The following is a 12,510-nucleotide window of genomic DNA, read 5'->3' as shown; positions in this document are numbered from 1 at the left end:
AACCAAGCAACAATGTACAACAAAACAGCAACAACATCAAGACTATACTTTCAGGGATCATTTCTATAGTGCGTGCCTCATTCTTCTTCATATAATCCAGCCTCTTTGATGATTTCCTCAGCATCCAGATTGAACAAGTATGCTGAGAGGGTACAACCTTGTCACATACCTTTCCTGATTTTAAACCATGCAAAATTCCCTTGTTCTGTTTATAAAACTGTCTCTTAATCCATGCACAAGTTCCAAATGAGTACAATTACCATTTTCTCAAAGTTATCCACAGTTTTTCGTGGTTCATACACTCGAATGCTTTGGCATAGTCATTAAAACACTTGTAAACATCTGTGGTAGTTATATAATCTGGTGTCAACTTGAAATTTTTAAGAGTGAAGTGGTGGTGTTTAGTCTCTCAATCAGGTCACAGCTTGATGACCTCATTTGGAGATGCTGCAGAGATAAATAGTTCACTGGGGGCCAGACACATACTCTCTGTTTTGTCTCCCTTCAAGATAATCCTATTGACAAGTCACATGGAGCTACGCTGATGAGTCAGAGCCCTGGATCGGGAAAAGCCATGTGGAGACCCATACCAGCACTGAGATGCTTCCATTGCCACTGGATCCATAAGACTTTATACCCACTGGTCCATGATCTTCCTACATTCAGCATCATTACATGTGTTGCATGAGTCTGAAGAGGAATTTATAGACTGGTATTGGACATATGGGCTAATATTGGATTTATGATCTTGATCAAGACTGGGCTGGGATGTTTTTTTAATATACAATTGATCTTTTATATGAAGCTCTTTCTTATACACATATGAGTGTGTTTCTCTATGAATTTGTTTCTCTAGTCAACCCAGACTTTCACAACATCTTTCTGTTATTCTCTGCTTTCAGATAAGTGATGCTATCTTGTTCTATGTACTCTTCTGAATCTTACCTGAACTTCTAGCCAGTTCCCTGTCAATGCACTGCTGCAATCATTGTTGGATGATTGATTTTAAGTAAGAGTTTACTAGTGTACACTGCCAATGATATCATTCTATTGTTTGTGTGCTATCAATATCATTCTGTTGGGTCACCTTTCTTTGGAATGGGCACAAATAGAGATCTATAACAGTCAGTTGGCCCAGCAGCTGCCTTTCATATTTCTTGGCATAAATGAGTGATTGATTCCAGTACGTCTTCAGCTTGTTGAAACATTTCAGGGGGTATTTGGTCAATTCTTGGAGTCTTGGTTTTTGCCGATGCCTTTAGTGAGGTTTGAACTTCTTCCTTCAGGACCATTGGTTTTTGCTCATACACTACCTCCCAAAATGGTGGAATGTTGTCATATTCATTTTGGTAAAGTGACTGTGTTTCCTTTCCATATTCTCTTGATGCCTCCTCCATCACTCAATATTTTGCCTACAGAATGCTTCAATATTGCAACTTGAGGCTCGAATTTTTTTCTTGAGATCTTTAAGTTTCACATATGCTGAGCCATTCTTCCTCTTTGAATGCAGTGAGTAAATCAAAGAAGAAATGGAGAGCTATTTTTTTATTTATTTTACCTTCAGATGTAAATAGAAACAGGAATAGACTAGACCTATGTTGACCTGAATTAGAAATGTCAGCATGTAAAAAAAAAAAGAAACCAAAGAAAAGAAAAGATCACCTCAGACAGTTTACGTAGGTACTGTTTATGTACTGCTGAATGTTTTCATGTGGCTCAAAAAATTTATCCTCAGGCAAAAGATAACTTACTAGATGAAATAATGTCTGGTTTGTACTGGAATTAGCTATTCTGTCTTGGCATCCATTGTAACTGTCCAATGAAAAGGTAATGACTAAAGTAATTATTAAAAGTTATTTGGATCAAGGGTCACAAAGGAATGGGTCATGTATACTTTTCAGTCATGTTTTGTTTTCTTAAATGATATGCTAAAGCAATTTAGGTCAACATTTTAATTCTAATATGTCACATAAGTATAGAAAATTTTGGCTTTTCGTGAAAATGCCAAATCTCAATCATTGGCAGTAAATTGGCAGATGATAAATAGCAGTTGGTTCTGTACGTCAGAGAATGTGCTTTCATTCTGCCACAGTCCCTACCACTACCTAGTATCTACTTCATGCTCGGCTTCATTCACTTCTCCATGCTTCTTCTCTGAATCCCATAAGCTTTTGACTTATGGAATTGTGTTTTAACTGTGTGTCCCAACTCTGACATGCATAAAAGTTGATTTATTCCAATTCTACCTTTTGGTTTGGGCAGAGCCCCCATTAGAATACAGCTCTCAACTATTCTTCCCTCTTCTGTATTTAAGTTGGTACAAAAGAAGCAACTGGATCAAGCTCAATTTGCTGGAGTCAGGTTTGCAGTAGAGTAGATATTTTACAGGGAATATTTACTAGAGAACATCCTAAAGGTCATCAGAAAGTTCCATTATCTCATAATTCCATTTTTTGCAAACTTTTTGAAGGCCCTTTGTGAAGTTCATTCTCTTGCTTCCTCATTGCAATCAAACAGCTAGCAAAGGGGTGAATGGAATAAGATTAAAAACAAAGGGGGACATACAACAGGGATGAGGGAAAACCACAATAAAAAATTATAGTTGTTTTGAATTGGTATGTGCCATACCCAGTTTTTAATTCTTTATACATATTTATTTAAACAAAAACAACCTTTCTATTCTTCCTAGCCACCTTACTATAAACTGACTACTTTTCAGATGAAGAAATTGAGGGACAAAGAGATTAAGCATCTTGTCTATGGTCACACAGATACTTAATGGTGGAGAGAGGATTTGAACTCTTGGAGTAATTCTACTTCTGTTTCTGTGATACACACACACACACACACACACACACACACACACACGGTGCTTTTTTCCTCTGCCATTGCTGTTTCTTTTGCCTTTCCCTTCCCACTTAACTATTGTCAAGAATATCGCTGTTGAGTTTTCTACTTGGGCTCTCACTATTTACATCTTGCTAGATACCATCCAGATGCCCATCATCACCCATTTAACCCTAGTACAGGCTTACTCTTTCCCCCTATTATTGCTATTTCATGGGTTTAAAAAATAATGTTGAACTATGGCTGCAGTGCTGGGCAAAGATCCTTTCACAATCAGGCATCTCTATCACTTTCCTGATTCACAAGATGTTCTTGCCACTCTCACTTGCCCATTACACCTAAGCAATTTGACGAAAGTTAAGGGACTTATTTCTGAGCTTGTACAGGCATAGGCCTAATTGACTTAATGGCTTAAAAGGATCTTTCATTTTTCTTTAACTTATCAAGATATTGATTAGACCATGGATAATATCTTAACTCCAAATAAAGTGGACAGGCTGATTGATAGATTTCAGCTTCTGTTAGATTAAAGATTTTTGATAACATTGCCAAGTTCATGAATTTAGATGATACATTTGTATTAAGTGACCTAGCAGCTGGTGTTCTCCAAATAATCTGGGGGTATGTGCTTATAATATTGATTATACATCCGCTTTCCCAGGAGCAGTGGGAAATGGCATTAATCAAAGTAGAGTTTAATAAACTCATTGGGAGAAGGGTTATGTTTTCATTATTGAAAGATTCAGCAAAGACAGCTGTAGCTGACTTTTACAGGCACTAATCCAAATGGATCATCTGGCAAAGACAGGAAATTATTCCTTGTATTTTACAACTAATAAGCCAATTTATTAATCTTCAAGTCCACATAATCCCACTAAGCTCAGCTTCAATGACGAACTGATCTGGAGAATAACACCTCATGAATGTTGTATTTTAATTTGAACTGTCTTGCTTCCATTTGCAAAGGGATAATTGCATACCACTTTCTGAAAATTAGGAAGGCTTTGTTTATTAATAAAAATAAAATCAGCACACTTTTTACATTCAAAGTAAAATGTTAAAAACATCACAATCAGAAAGGTTGAAGTATATGACAAATAAAGCATTCAATCTATAATTGATCTACATTTAATTTTTCCTTTAAGAGGCATTTAGATACTCAAGTTTTTTCCCTTTACAAAGGTATAGTAACAAAAAATGGATGGAAAACTGATATATAAGATTGACGATTAGGTAATTATCAGGGTATGAATGTTAAAGCTGATTTGAATTTTCATCTTGAAAAAAAACCAACACTGTTCTTTCTGACATATTCTAATATCACTTATAATGGGCTTCCTTGTTCTTTGAAAATAATAGAATTGTTCCCAAGCTGATCGTATGGTACAAGACTATGCCATACTTAAGAAGTCTGCAGTTAAATCAGGATTCAAATACCTGCAGTTCTTGTTTGGTTTAAAGGGTATAGCTATTTAATGTAAGTGCGAGGAACATGGAAATCCTGGCAGGCAACTCTCTCTCCTTCCAGGTTTCTATCAGAGGCTGCTTGGCATTGACAAAGCAATTCACAGCTATTTCTGCTGTGGAAACATTTGCTCAAAAATGTTAGCAGAAAAAAAAATGTTAGCAGAAGAACTACTTGGTGCTCTTCCTGTCGTACTGCAGGCTAGCAGTCGAGCTGAGAGGGGCGAAAGTCTAAATCATGTGATTTAACAGCAAGTCAAGTGCAATACAGTGAATTATTTAATATGTCTCTCCTAGCTATAGTCTTTGTAACTCCTACCAAAGAACTTGGTGGAGCCATGCAGGTTGGGTATATTTCTTCTTTTCCTGATCTGGTGGGTCTGTTAAAAAAGTTGGGGAAGATGATGATATGGTTATATATTCAGTTATGAGTGATTTTTTAAACAAGATTAACTGTGATTATAAAAATGTGTGACTCTAAAGTTAAGATTGGCCAATGTTGCTTTCTTGTTGGGTATAAAATGAACCATCTCAAAAACAGGGTCGAATTTTACTACCATCAAGAAACAAGAGCCAAGATTGCAGTGTGTCTTTGGGTCCCAAGATCCTGGCATATTGAACCTCCTAGATACTGAGACAGAAAGCTGTGACACCAGAGAAGCAACCAAGGAATGATAGCAGCAGAAGCAAGAGCCAGAGCATGAAGCAGAGGAGTAGGTTTCCAAGCCCATGGTACAACTGAAGCGCAGTGCCTTTGGGCAGAGGGTTTGTTCATGGAATGCCTCCAGAGACTTAATGGTGGGAGTAAGCTTTGCTGACTCAAGAAGCTACAGATGAGAACCTTTGAGCTGAGGCTTGTAGAAGAGTAGTGTGCCCTTTGGGCATTTATTGACAGCGCTAAAAGGCCATTGTAACACTTGCTTCAGCAGGACACTGGTGAAAGAGCTGAGTGGCTCTTGGGATAAGGCATGCTGCACCAAAATAGTGGTATTTTGAGCATTTCTCATCTGGAAGTGTAACATGTTAACTCGCCTAATAAACTCCATTATTATGAGTATTGTCTGCATAGAATATATGGTGATTACAGTGGATCATCAAGATCAACATAAAATTAGAGTGCCATGGGAAGCATGGTAAGTGTAAAAATTGACAGAGAAGATTGCAGGGCTTGAGCCATATCTGACATCTGTCTCACAGGAATCGACCTTGTGCTGATGTTGAGTTTGTGAAATCACAAACTCAGATGCTGTCCAATGCTCTTTCAACACCAGACATCAATATGTATAATGAATGATTTAGGATGCATTCAAAGTTGCTTGTAACATAAATTTGGGTCACATTTGAATACATTTTCTTCAGAAGGAAAGCAAAGGGGGCGGTTCCTGGGGACTACTCATAAACTTTTATGGGAACATGTTGTGGCTGTGACCACCATCTATCATAGATGTCACACTTGGAAATTAGGTGGAGAACTAATACTGCAGGCTGTTCTCAGAACAGGAATTCTGTGGCTGCACCTGATGTGCTCTAGCACATGGCCTTCTTGGTGTGGTGTGAGCTGTGGAAGGGCGGTCTTTCTTCCACTGTGTCCTGGGCATGCTCCTACTGCTCTGCTACAAAAAGAAAGAAGTCTGCCAGCAACATGGAATGAAGAGCAGTCCCTTTTCTCTTGTTCTTTAGCTTAGAATATGGAGAACTTTTGAAATGATAAAGAGGTAGATAGTTTAAAGGAAAAACACAGAAACCAAATTTTTCTAATGGAGGAATACATCCTTGTATAATGATAAAAGATAGTCTGTGAATCTATTTGAACATCCACCAAGATAGAGGAAAGGAATCTAAACCTGTGTGAGTACAATTTTATAAGTTTACTAATGCCTTTGACGCTTCAAAAAATGGCTCCATTTTTAAAATTGCCACTCCTTTCCAGGTCAAGGAAATCACTAAGAAACTAAAAAGAGAATTGATCCATTATTCTTCACTCTTCTAGAAGACTTGTTCAAAAATATATTTTAACCTGTAGAACAATTTAAGAGTCTCGGCTGGCACAGTGGTGAAGCACTCACATGTTAACTGAAAGGCTGGTGGTTGAATTCACACATTGTACCGTAGGAGAAAGACCTGGTGGTGCACTCAGGGAAAGTGTAAAGCCTAGAAAATCCTATGGGTCCGCTCTCCTCTGACACGCTGGATTACTATGAGTCTGAAGTCATCTTGATGACACCTCCCCACAAGAGTCGAATGAATACGAAGCACTTCATTTTAGACATCTAAGAGCATCCAATATCGTCCTTCTAGATCTGCGCTTCTCCCGTGTTGGAGGGCAAGGCTGACCGTGGAACGAACTATGAACTAGAACCCCACTCTGCTGCCTCCGGGGAATGTTCTGCTTTTTCATTGTGCTGCTTGTCTTGTTTGACACAACTTAACAATTCTGCAGCCTTTGTCAGATTTACCCAGAAAGTTCCAATTTAGTCAACTTCGGCAGGGTCTCTCTAATACTTCAGTGTACTAAAAGAAATGAAGGATTGCTATCAGATATGTAATCACAACAACCTATTTGTCTTTGAAAGAGAATATGTATATTTCTGATCTAGCTTGCAAGATAAATCTCCAAAGGCCAGCTGTTTCAAGCTGTAGGCAGCACAGTGTAAAAAGCCACGATGGCTGCTATAATTTAATTGGAAAGCAAGGGGTAATAAGAAATCACAAAGCTGAATTTTTTAAAGGCAGTGTCGGTGTTACCATACAAAACATGCTCACAAGCTTCTACAATTCATCTCATATGACCTTTGGGGTGATGTACTTGAGAATTTGAAGCAATTTGAAAGCAACAAAAATAGGCACTTCCTGAATAAAACATGTACTTTAAACTTTTAAAGTAATAAATAATACAAAATATTAATATATACCATCCTAGTAAGGCAGTGCAATCACAGATCACTTACAATCCACAACTTGTTCTTTGAAACAGGGAGTTGCGTGATTTGGTAGCTATGCAAACATGCCTAAATCATGAGCAAGAACATTCACTAATTTTCTACCTCTGTGTTGTTCCACCTGTTTTATTTCATTTCCAGATTGATGGTTATCCTTAGTCTCTTGCTGCTGTTATCATTAGCAATGGTTTGGCTGTGTTTGGGAGCCATGACACACTTAACAGTATTATTTTTGGAAGAAAATTAAACAGAGAGACAATAATACAACACTCCAAAGATACATGATGTACAAGAGATTGGATGCTGCTGACTCCAGGTGTAAGCATGCACTGTTTTGTTCACATTAAAATGATAAGAGAACATTCAGTACAGTATACATGTGAACGAGTAGCACAGGCATTTAATATGATATTATATATAGACTGTACCATTATAGCCTCCCAGTGCAATTGATCTATAAAAAAGGGTGTAGGATACATGTGTTGTGTGGGAAGCTGTTGCATTCTCTATGTGCTGTCACACCTGATACGTTCCATTCTCCAACTAGGATTTGTGGACTTTATTATGGGGCTGCAGACATGAGGTTGGAATGAGGATTATGTGGTTCACAACTGGCATGCGGTTTCCTCTTTGGAGTCATACAATCTTGGATTCAAAACTGCTGTATTACTTATGAGGGTGAATTTGAGTGCGCTGTTTAACCTCTCTGAGCTTCAGTTTCCTTAAGGGCAGAATGGGGTTTGAGATTCCTATATTGTCTTTGATTATAAGAGTTAAATTTAATACTATAAGTGACATGGCTTATTGGCTATACTTGAAAGCATCTCAGAGACTGGAGGTGCTAAGCTCACGGTATTTACGTGAAATACTGATGATTCCTAGTCATTCATTGTTTCCCACACTGCTGGCTTTCTTTTTGTAGAATGGACTTTACAAAAATACACGATAGATTTATGTTCAAAAACTGCACTTTACTTAAATGAAGTACTAGGGGTTTTTCTTTTTGGAATATCTAAATGACCTTGTTTCTTCCCCCCCATGAATCAGTTCACAATAGCAAAGAGATTAATAATCATCTTGAGCTCATCAATTCACATACATAGGCAGTAAGGAAGTATAAGGGTTAGTTTAAATAACAATGCTTATCAGAAGACAAAACAAGTACTGATGGTGAAATATTTTCTTAATCCTGTCAAATTGGGGAAAGTAAAGTATTTATGTTGCTTGCAGAGACTACTGAAATCCTACTTTTGAATAGGAGAAACCATAGTTGGAAAAACTAACTTTAAAGGAGTAGTTCTGTCACATTTCTTCTCACTTGGGAAACAACTTTTTTATTAGAACTAAAAAGAGCCTAGTGTTTTGATGTAGGATGCTGGGTTTGCATTCCCTATTGAGTGCAATAAATATCCATGGTGGTCCAGTGGGTTAAGCCTTGGTCTCCTAGCTGCAAGATGGGGCCACAAGAGTCTCCACCAGAGAATGACATAGCATTCTGACCCCATATAGTCTAGCAATTAGCAGCCTAACTCTTAATCCACTGTGCCATTGAAGATATAGGTGCTATAGCAAAGTGTGGTTAAGAAATCAGATGGTTATCAGAAAGTATTGTGTCTAGGGCCTAAAAAGCCTGTCTTAAAGCAAGTAGCCAACTAAGTGAGGAGTCAGTTAAGTCCACATGAACTTAACTTGGGAGACCCAAAGATTGCAATTAATAAAATACAATACAGGAAAAAGGAAGAGTATTGGAACTTAAATTCTGAGCACCCACTTTGAGCAAGGCAATGTGTGACAGTGAAATCTCAAGTCCACGCAATGGTTCTCAACCTTCCTAATGATGTGACCCTTTAACACAGTTCCTCATGTTGTGGTGACCCCCTCAACCATAAAATTATTTCCATTGCTACTTCATGACTGTAATTTTGCTACTGTTATGAATCAGGCGGCCCCTGTGAAAGGGTCGTTTGACCCCTCCAAAGGGGTCACGACCCACAGGTTGAGAACAGCTGACTTACAGGATCCCTACATGGAATTCCCTCTGACCACTGACCAGGGATGTGAATAGCCTTGCTAGCAGATAGAATGCACTGGAAGATAGATTACTGCAGATATAGTTAGGTTAAAATTGAACACTGTTATTTTTCTCTTTTGAATCATTTTAAATTTGTGCTAGTTTTTATTATTTCTGCTTTCTTTTGAATTGAGGTTTTTTCCTCTGTTTTATTTTTTAATTGCTGTTAGGGTTTTTAACAGGTTTTTCTTTATATGAAATCCAGGATAGGTAAATCTATAGAGACAGTAACTGGAGGATTCATAGTTTCTTAGGTTTATGGCAGGGGAGTTGGGGGAAAATGGAGAACTAATAATAATGAGTACAAAAATTTTTTAAATGTTCTAAAATTGTTTGTGATAATGATTACACAGCTCTTTTTATTATGGTTAAGTCACAAATTGTCTGCTATGTGAATTATATATCAATAAAACTGCTAAAATAAATTGAAAAATATGTACAGTCTTGGGAGCCTTCTGGATCAGTTTAGCTCTTTGCAATAGGTCCGGGAAAAATTAGGGTCAACTTGATAGCAGTGGGTTTATTGACTATAATCAAAAGCAAATTGCAGATTTAAACCTTATCAATCTGTTGTTGATGGGTGCTGTTAAGCCAATTTCTACCCATATGGAGACCGTGGGGCAGAACAGAAGTGTCATGTAGTTTTAAGGCTGGATCTTTCCAGAAAGAAAATATCACATCATTCTCCTGCAGAGAAGTTGGTGGGTGGCTGAACACTTAACCCATAGTGGCAAATTGAGTTCTTTGCTACTCTGATACACACACACACACACACACACACACAGCCTATTCAGTGCTGCCTACCTGATAGTTTTAGCTTGAGGATGAAATGAGATAATGTTTTTAAAGGTAGAATTCTATAGAAAAATCAGGGATGTAATGGTTAGACCGACCTGGGTTTGATGGTAACTATAAGCTGCATCACTTGAGCAAATTCCATAAATTTTCTGAACCTCAATCTCTCCCTCTGCACATTAAAATAATAATAATGCCCAAGTGACAAAATGTAATGAGGATTTAATGATATGTATGACAAGCTTCCAAAAGAAAGCCCTGTCTGATACTTTTTATTAGCACCTCAGTGCTTTGTGCACAGGGTAAGAAATAATATTTGTTGGTCTCCTCATTATAGTCTTTAAATCTATTTCACATAGTATTTAAATGTATTGGGTTAAAATATAAAATTACCTAAATTTCAAATCAAAGAGCATTAGAATAAGACCTGCCTAGAGAATAGAGTACACTGCAAGCATTACTAATAGTGTTATTATCATGGAAATATGTTATTAACAGGCAGTCAGGGAGTGGAGAACATAAATCAACATATATCAATGTTTTGCTTCTTTTTAATAAGAAATATTAAAGCTTGAAAAACATATTCAAATTAAAGTAGTGAATTTTGTCCTCTCTTGGGGCTTATCTTGGTTTCTCAAGTTATGTGCAATACTCTGTCAACATTCATATAACAATTGAAATCTTAAAACATTGAATAAATAGCAGAGGGATATAGAAACAGACCTCCTTCCGCTGAGCAGATGACCACGATTTGACTAAAAGGACCATCCCCTTTGTTGTTATAAACGCCAACCTTCACTTCAAAGGGAGTAAGGGGAGGGACGCTTTCATCTCGATAAATGAATTTGGAAGCTTCCGAAGAGGTCACCATTTTCTCCTTCCAGCCACGGGTTCCATTGGGTCTGAAAGCCACAATATAGCCAAAGCCTTCCCCGTTCTGAAACTCCTCAGATACTGGCTGAAGAAGGAAAGCAGTTCATTATCAACAATAAGGCATGCAGGGAAAAACAAAATGAAACGAAAAAAACAATAACTTCAAATCCTTAAACTTTGTTTTCTTATAAAATCTGAAAACAGAGATTTTCATATATCAATACTATTTTGGAAACCAACAAGCAACTCATGTTGGCAGCCTTTGGAGCCTAAAAGCTTTGAAGACAAAAGAAATATTAAATAAGATCTGTTGGCATTTAAGAGGGTTGTCAAGAGTTTTGAAACTCTTGAAGTGAAACCAATTTGCTCCAATTAGTCATGTATATGAAATGAAGGTCCTGGGATTCCACACTAGAATTTCACATCGTGAGCAAGCTGTCATATGGTCTGGTGGTGGAGAAAAATCTTGTCCCTGGAACACTCTGATGAGTCCTTTGCACAGCAAATATGAGATAATAATATGAGACCATTTCTCCTTGTTTCTTACCTTAGAAATTTTAAAATAGAGTTTTGTGCTTTCCTCATATAAGGAACGAAAGTTGGCTGCGGTATTTGTTCTAGAAACCTTTTACATTGTATATTTTGTATGTTGAAAACTCAGTGGCAACCCAGGGTGGGTTTACATGGAAATTGCTAAGTTTGAGGTAGAAAATGACTACAAAAATAGCAACAGCACCACTGAACGGAAATATGTGGACTACAGACTGAGGGCACCTAAGAGAGTAGAAATCAAATATACATCCCAGAAAAAAGTGACTGTGATTGAATCGAGTTAGTCAGGAATTAACAAAGATGAGGGACTGCCTAGCACAGCTCTTAACTTCTAATCATAAATAATTATTTCAGAAAGAAGTGTGCACTGTGTAGAGGAAGGTAAACAAAAATCATTATATCAATGCTTATATCAAAGTAAAACAAAACCAAAGAAAGATACCCGCCCCCCCAAACTCAAACCTACTGCCATTGCGTTGATTCTGACTCACAGTGATCCTACAGGGCACAACAGAATTTCTCTCTAGCATTCGTGAGACTGTACATCATTCTTGAGCAGACAATCTCATTTTTCTCCTATTCTGTGGCTGCTGAGTTTGAACTACTGACCTTAAGTTTAATAGCCCAGGGCATAAACTACTACACCATCAGGACTCCTTATCAAAGTTTATAGAGAGGGGCAATTTTACTCGATAAGAACTGATCTCAGTGAAGATCAGGTATTATTATTAAGTTCATATTTTTATAGCTGTGAAAACTAACAATAAAACGAAGACATGAAGTTTTACTGAGGAAGAAGAAGGGAGGTAGCAGAAGAACCAGGCAGGGGATGTGATGATGGAAGATTTCTTACTGGGAAACATTTTTTGCCCCCAAAATATTTGATCATGTTGCTTAGAGATGGTCAGGGATATTTTCAGTTTTCTCAAAGTTCTTTTTATTTCTGTGAGTGACATTCAAACAACACAG

At 37.5% G+C, this 12,510-nt stretch overlaps 1 protein-coding gene and 1 pseudogene across 1 annotated transcript in view; one reads left to right on the top strand and one right to left on the bottom strand.

Moving 5' to 3' along the window:
- The window catches only part of CNTN5 (contactin 5), a 1,071,081-nt gene that overhangs the window by 56,188 nt on the left and 1,002,383 nt on the right, over positions 1-12,510 (bottom strand). Inside the window, exon 22 of the mRNA XM_045297732.1 lies at positions 10,840-11,074. Within this exon, the coding sequence (XP_045153667.1) occupies positions 10,840-11,074 (235 nt within the window). The remainder of the gene's footprint in view (positions 1-10,839; positions 11,075-12,510) is intronic.
- On the top strand, positions 39-151 carry LOC115872263 (annotated as a pseudogene).

Source organism: Echinops telfairi, unplaced genomic scaffold (assembly GCF_000313985.2).
Source record: "Echinops telfairi isolate 266 unplaced genomic scaffold, ASM31398v2 ScPeMD7_7421;HRSCAF=8459, whole genome shotgun sequence".
Classification (NCBI taxonomy): Eukaryota; Metazoa; Chordata; class Mammalia; order Afrosoricida; family Tenrecidae; genus Echinops; species Echinops telfairi.
This window is presented reverse-complemented; position numbering and strand designations above follow the sequence as displayed.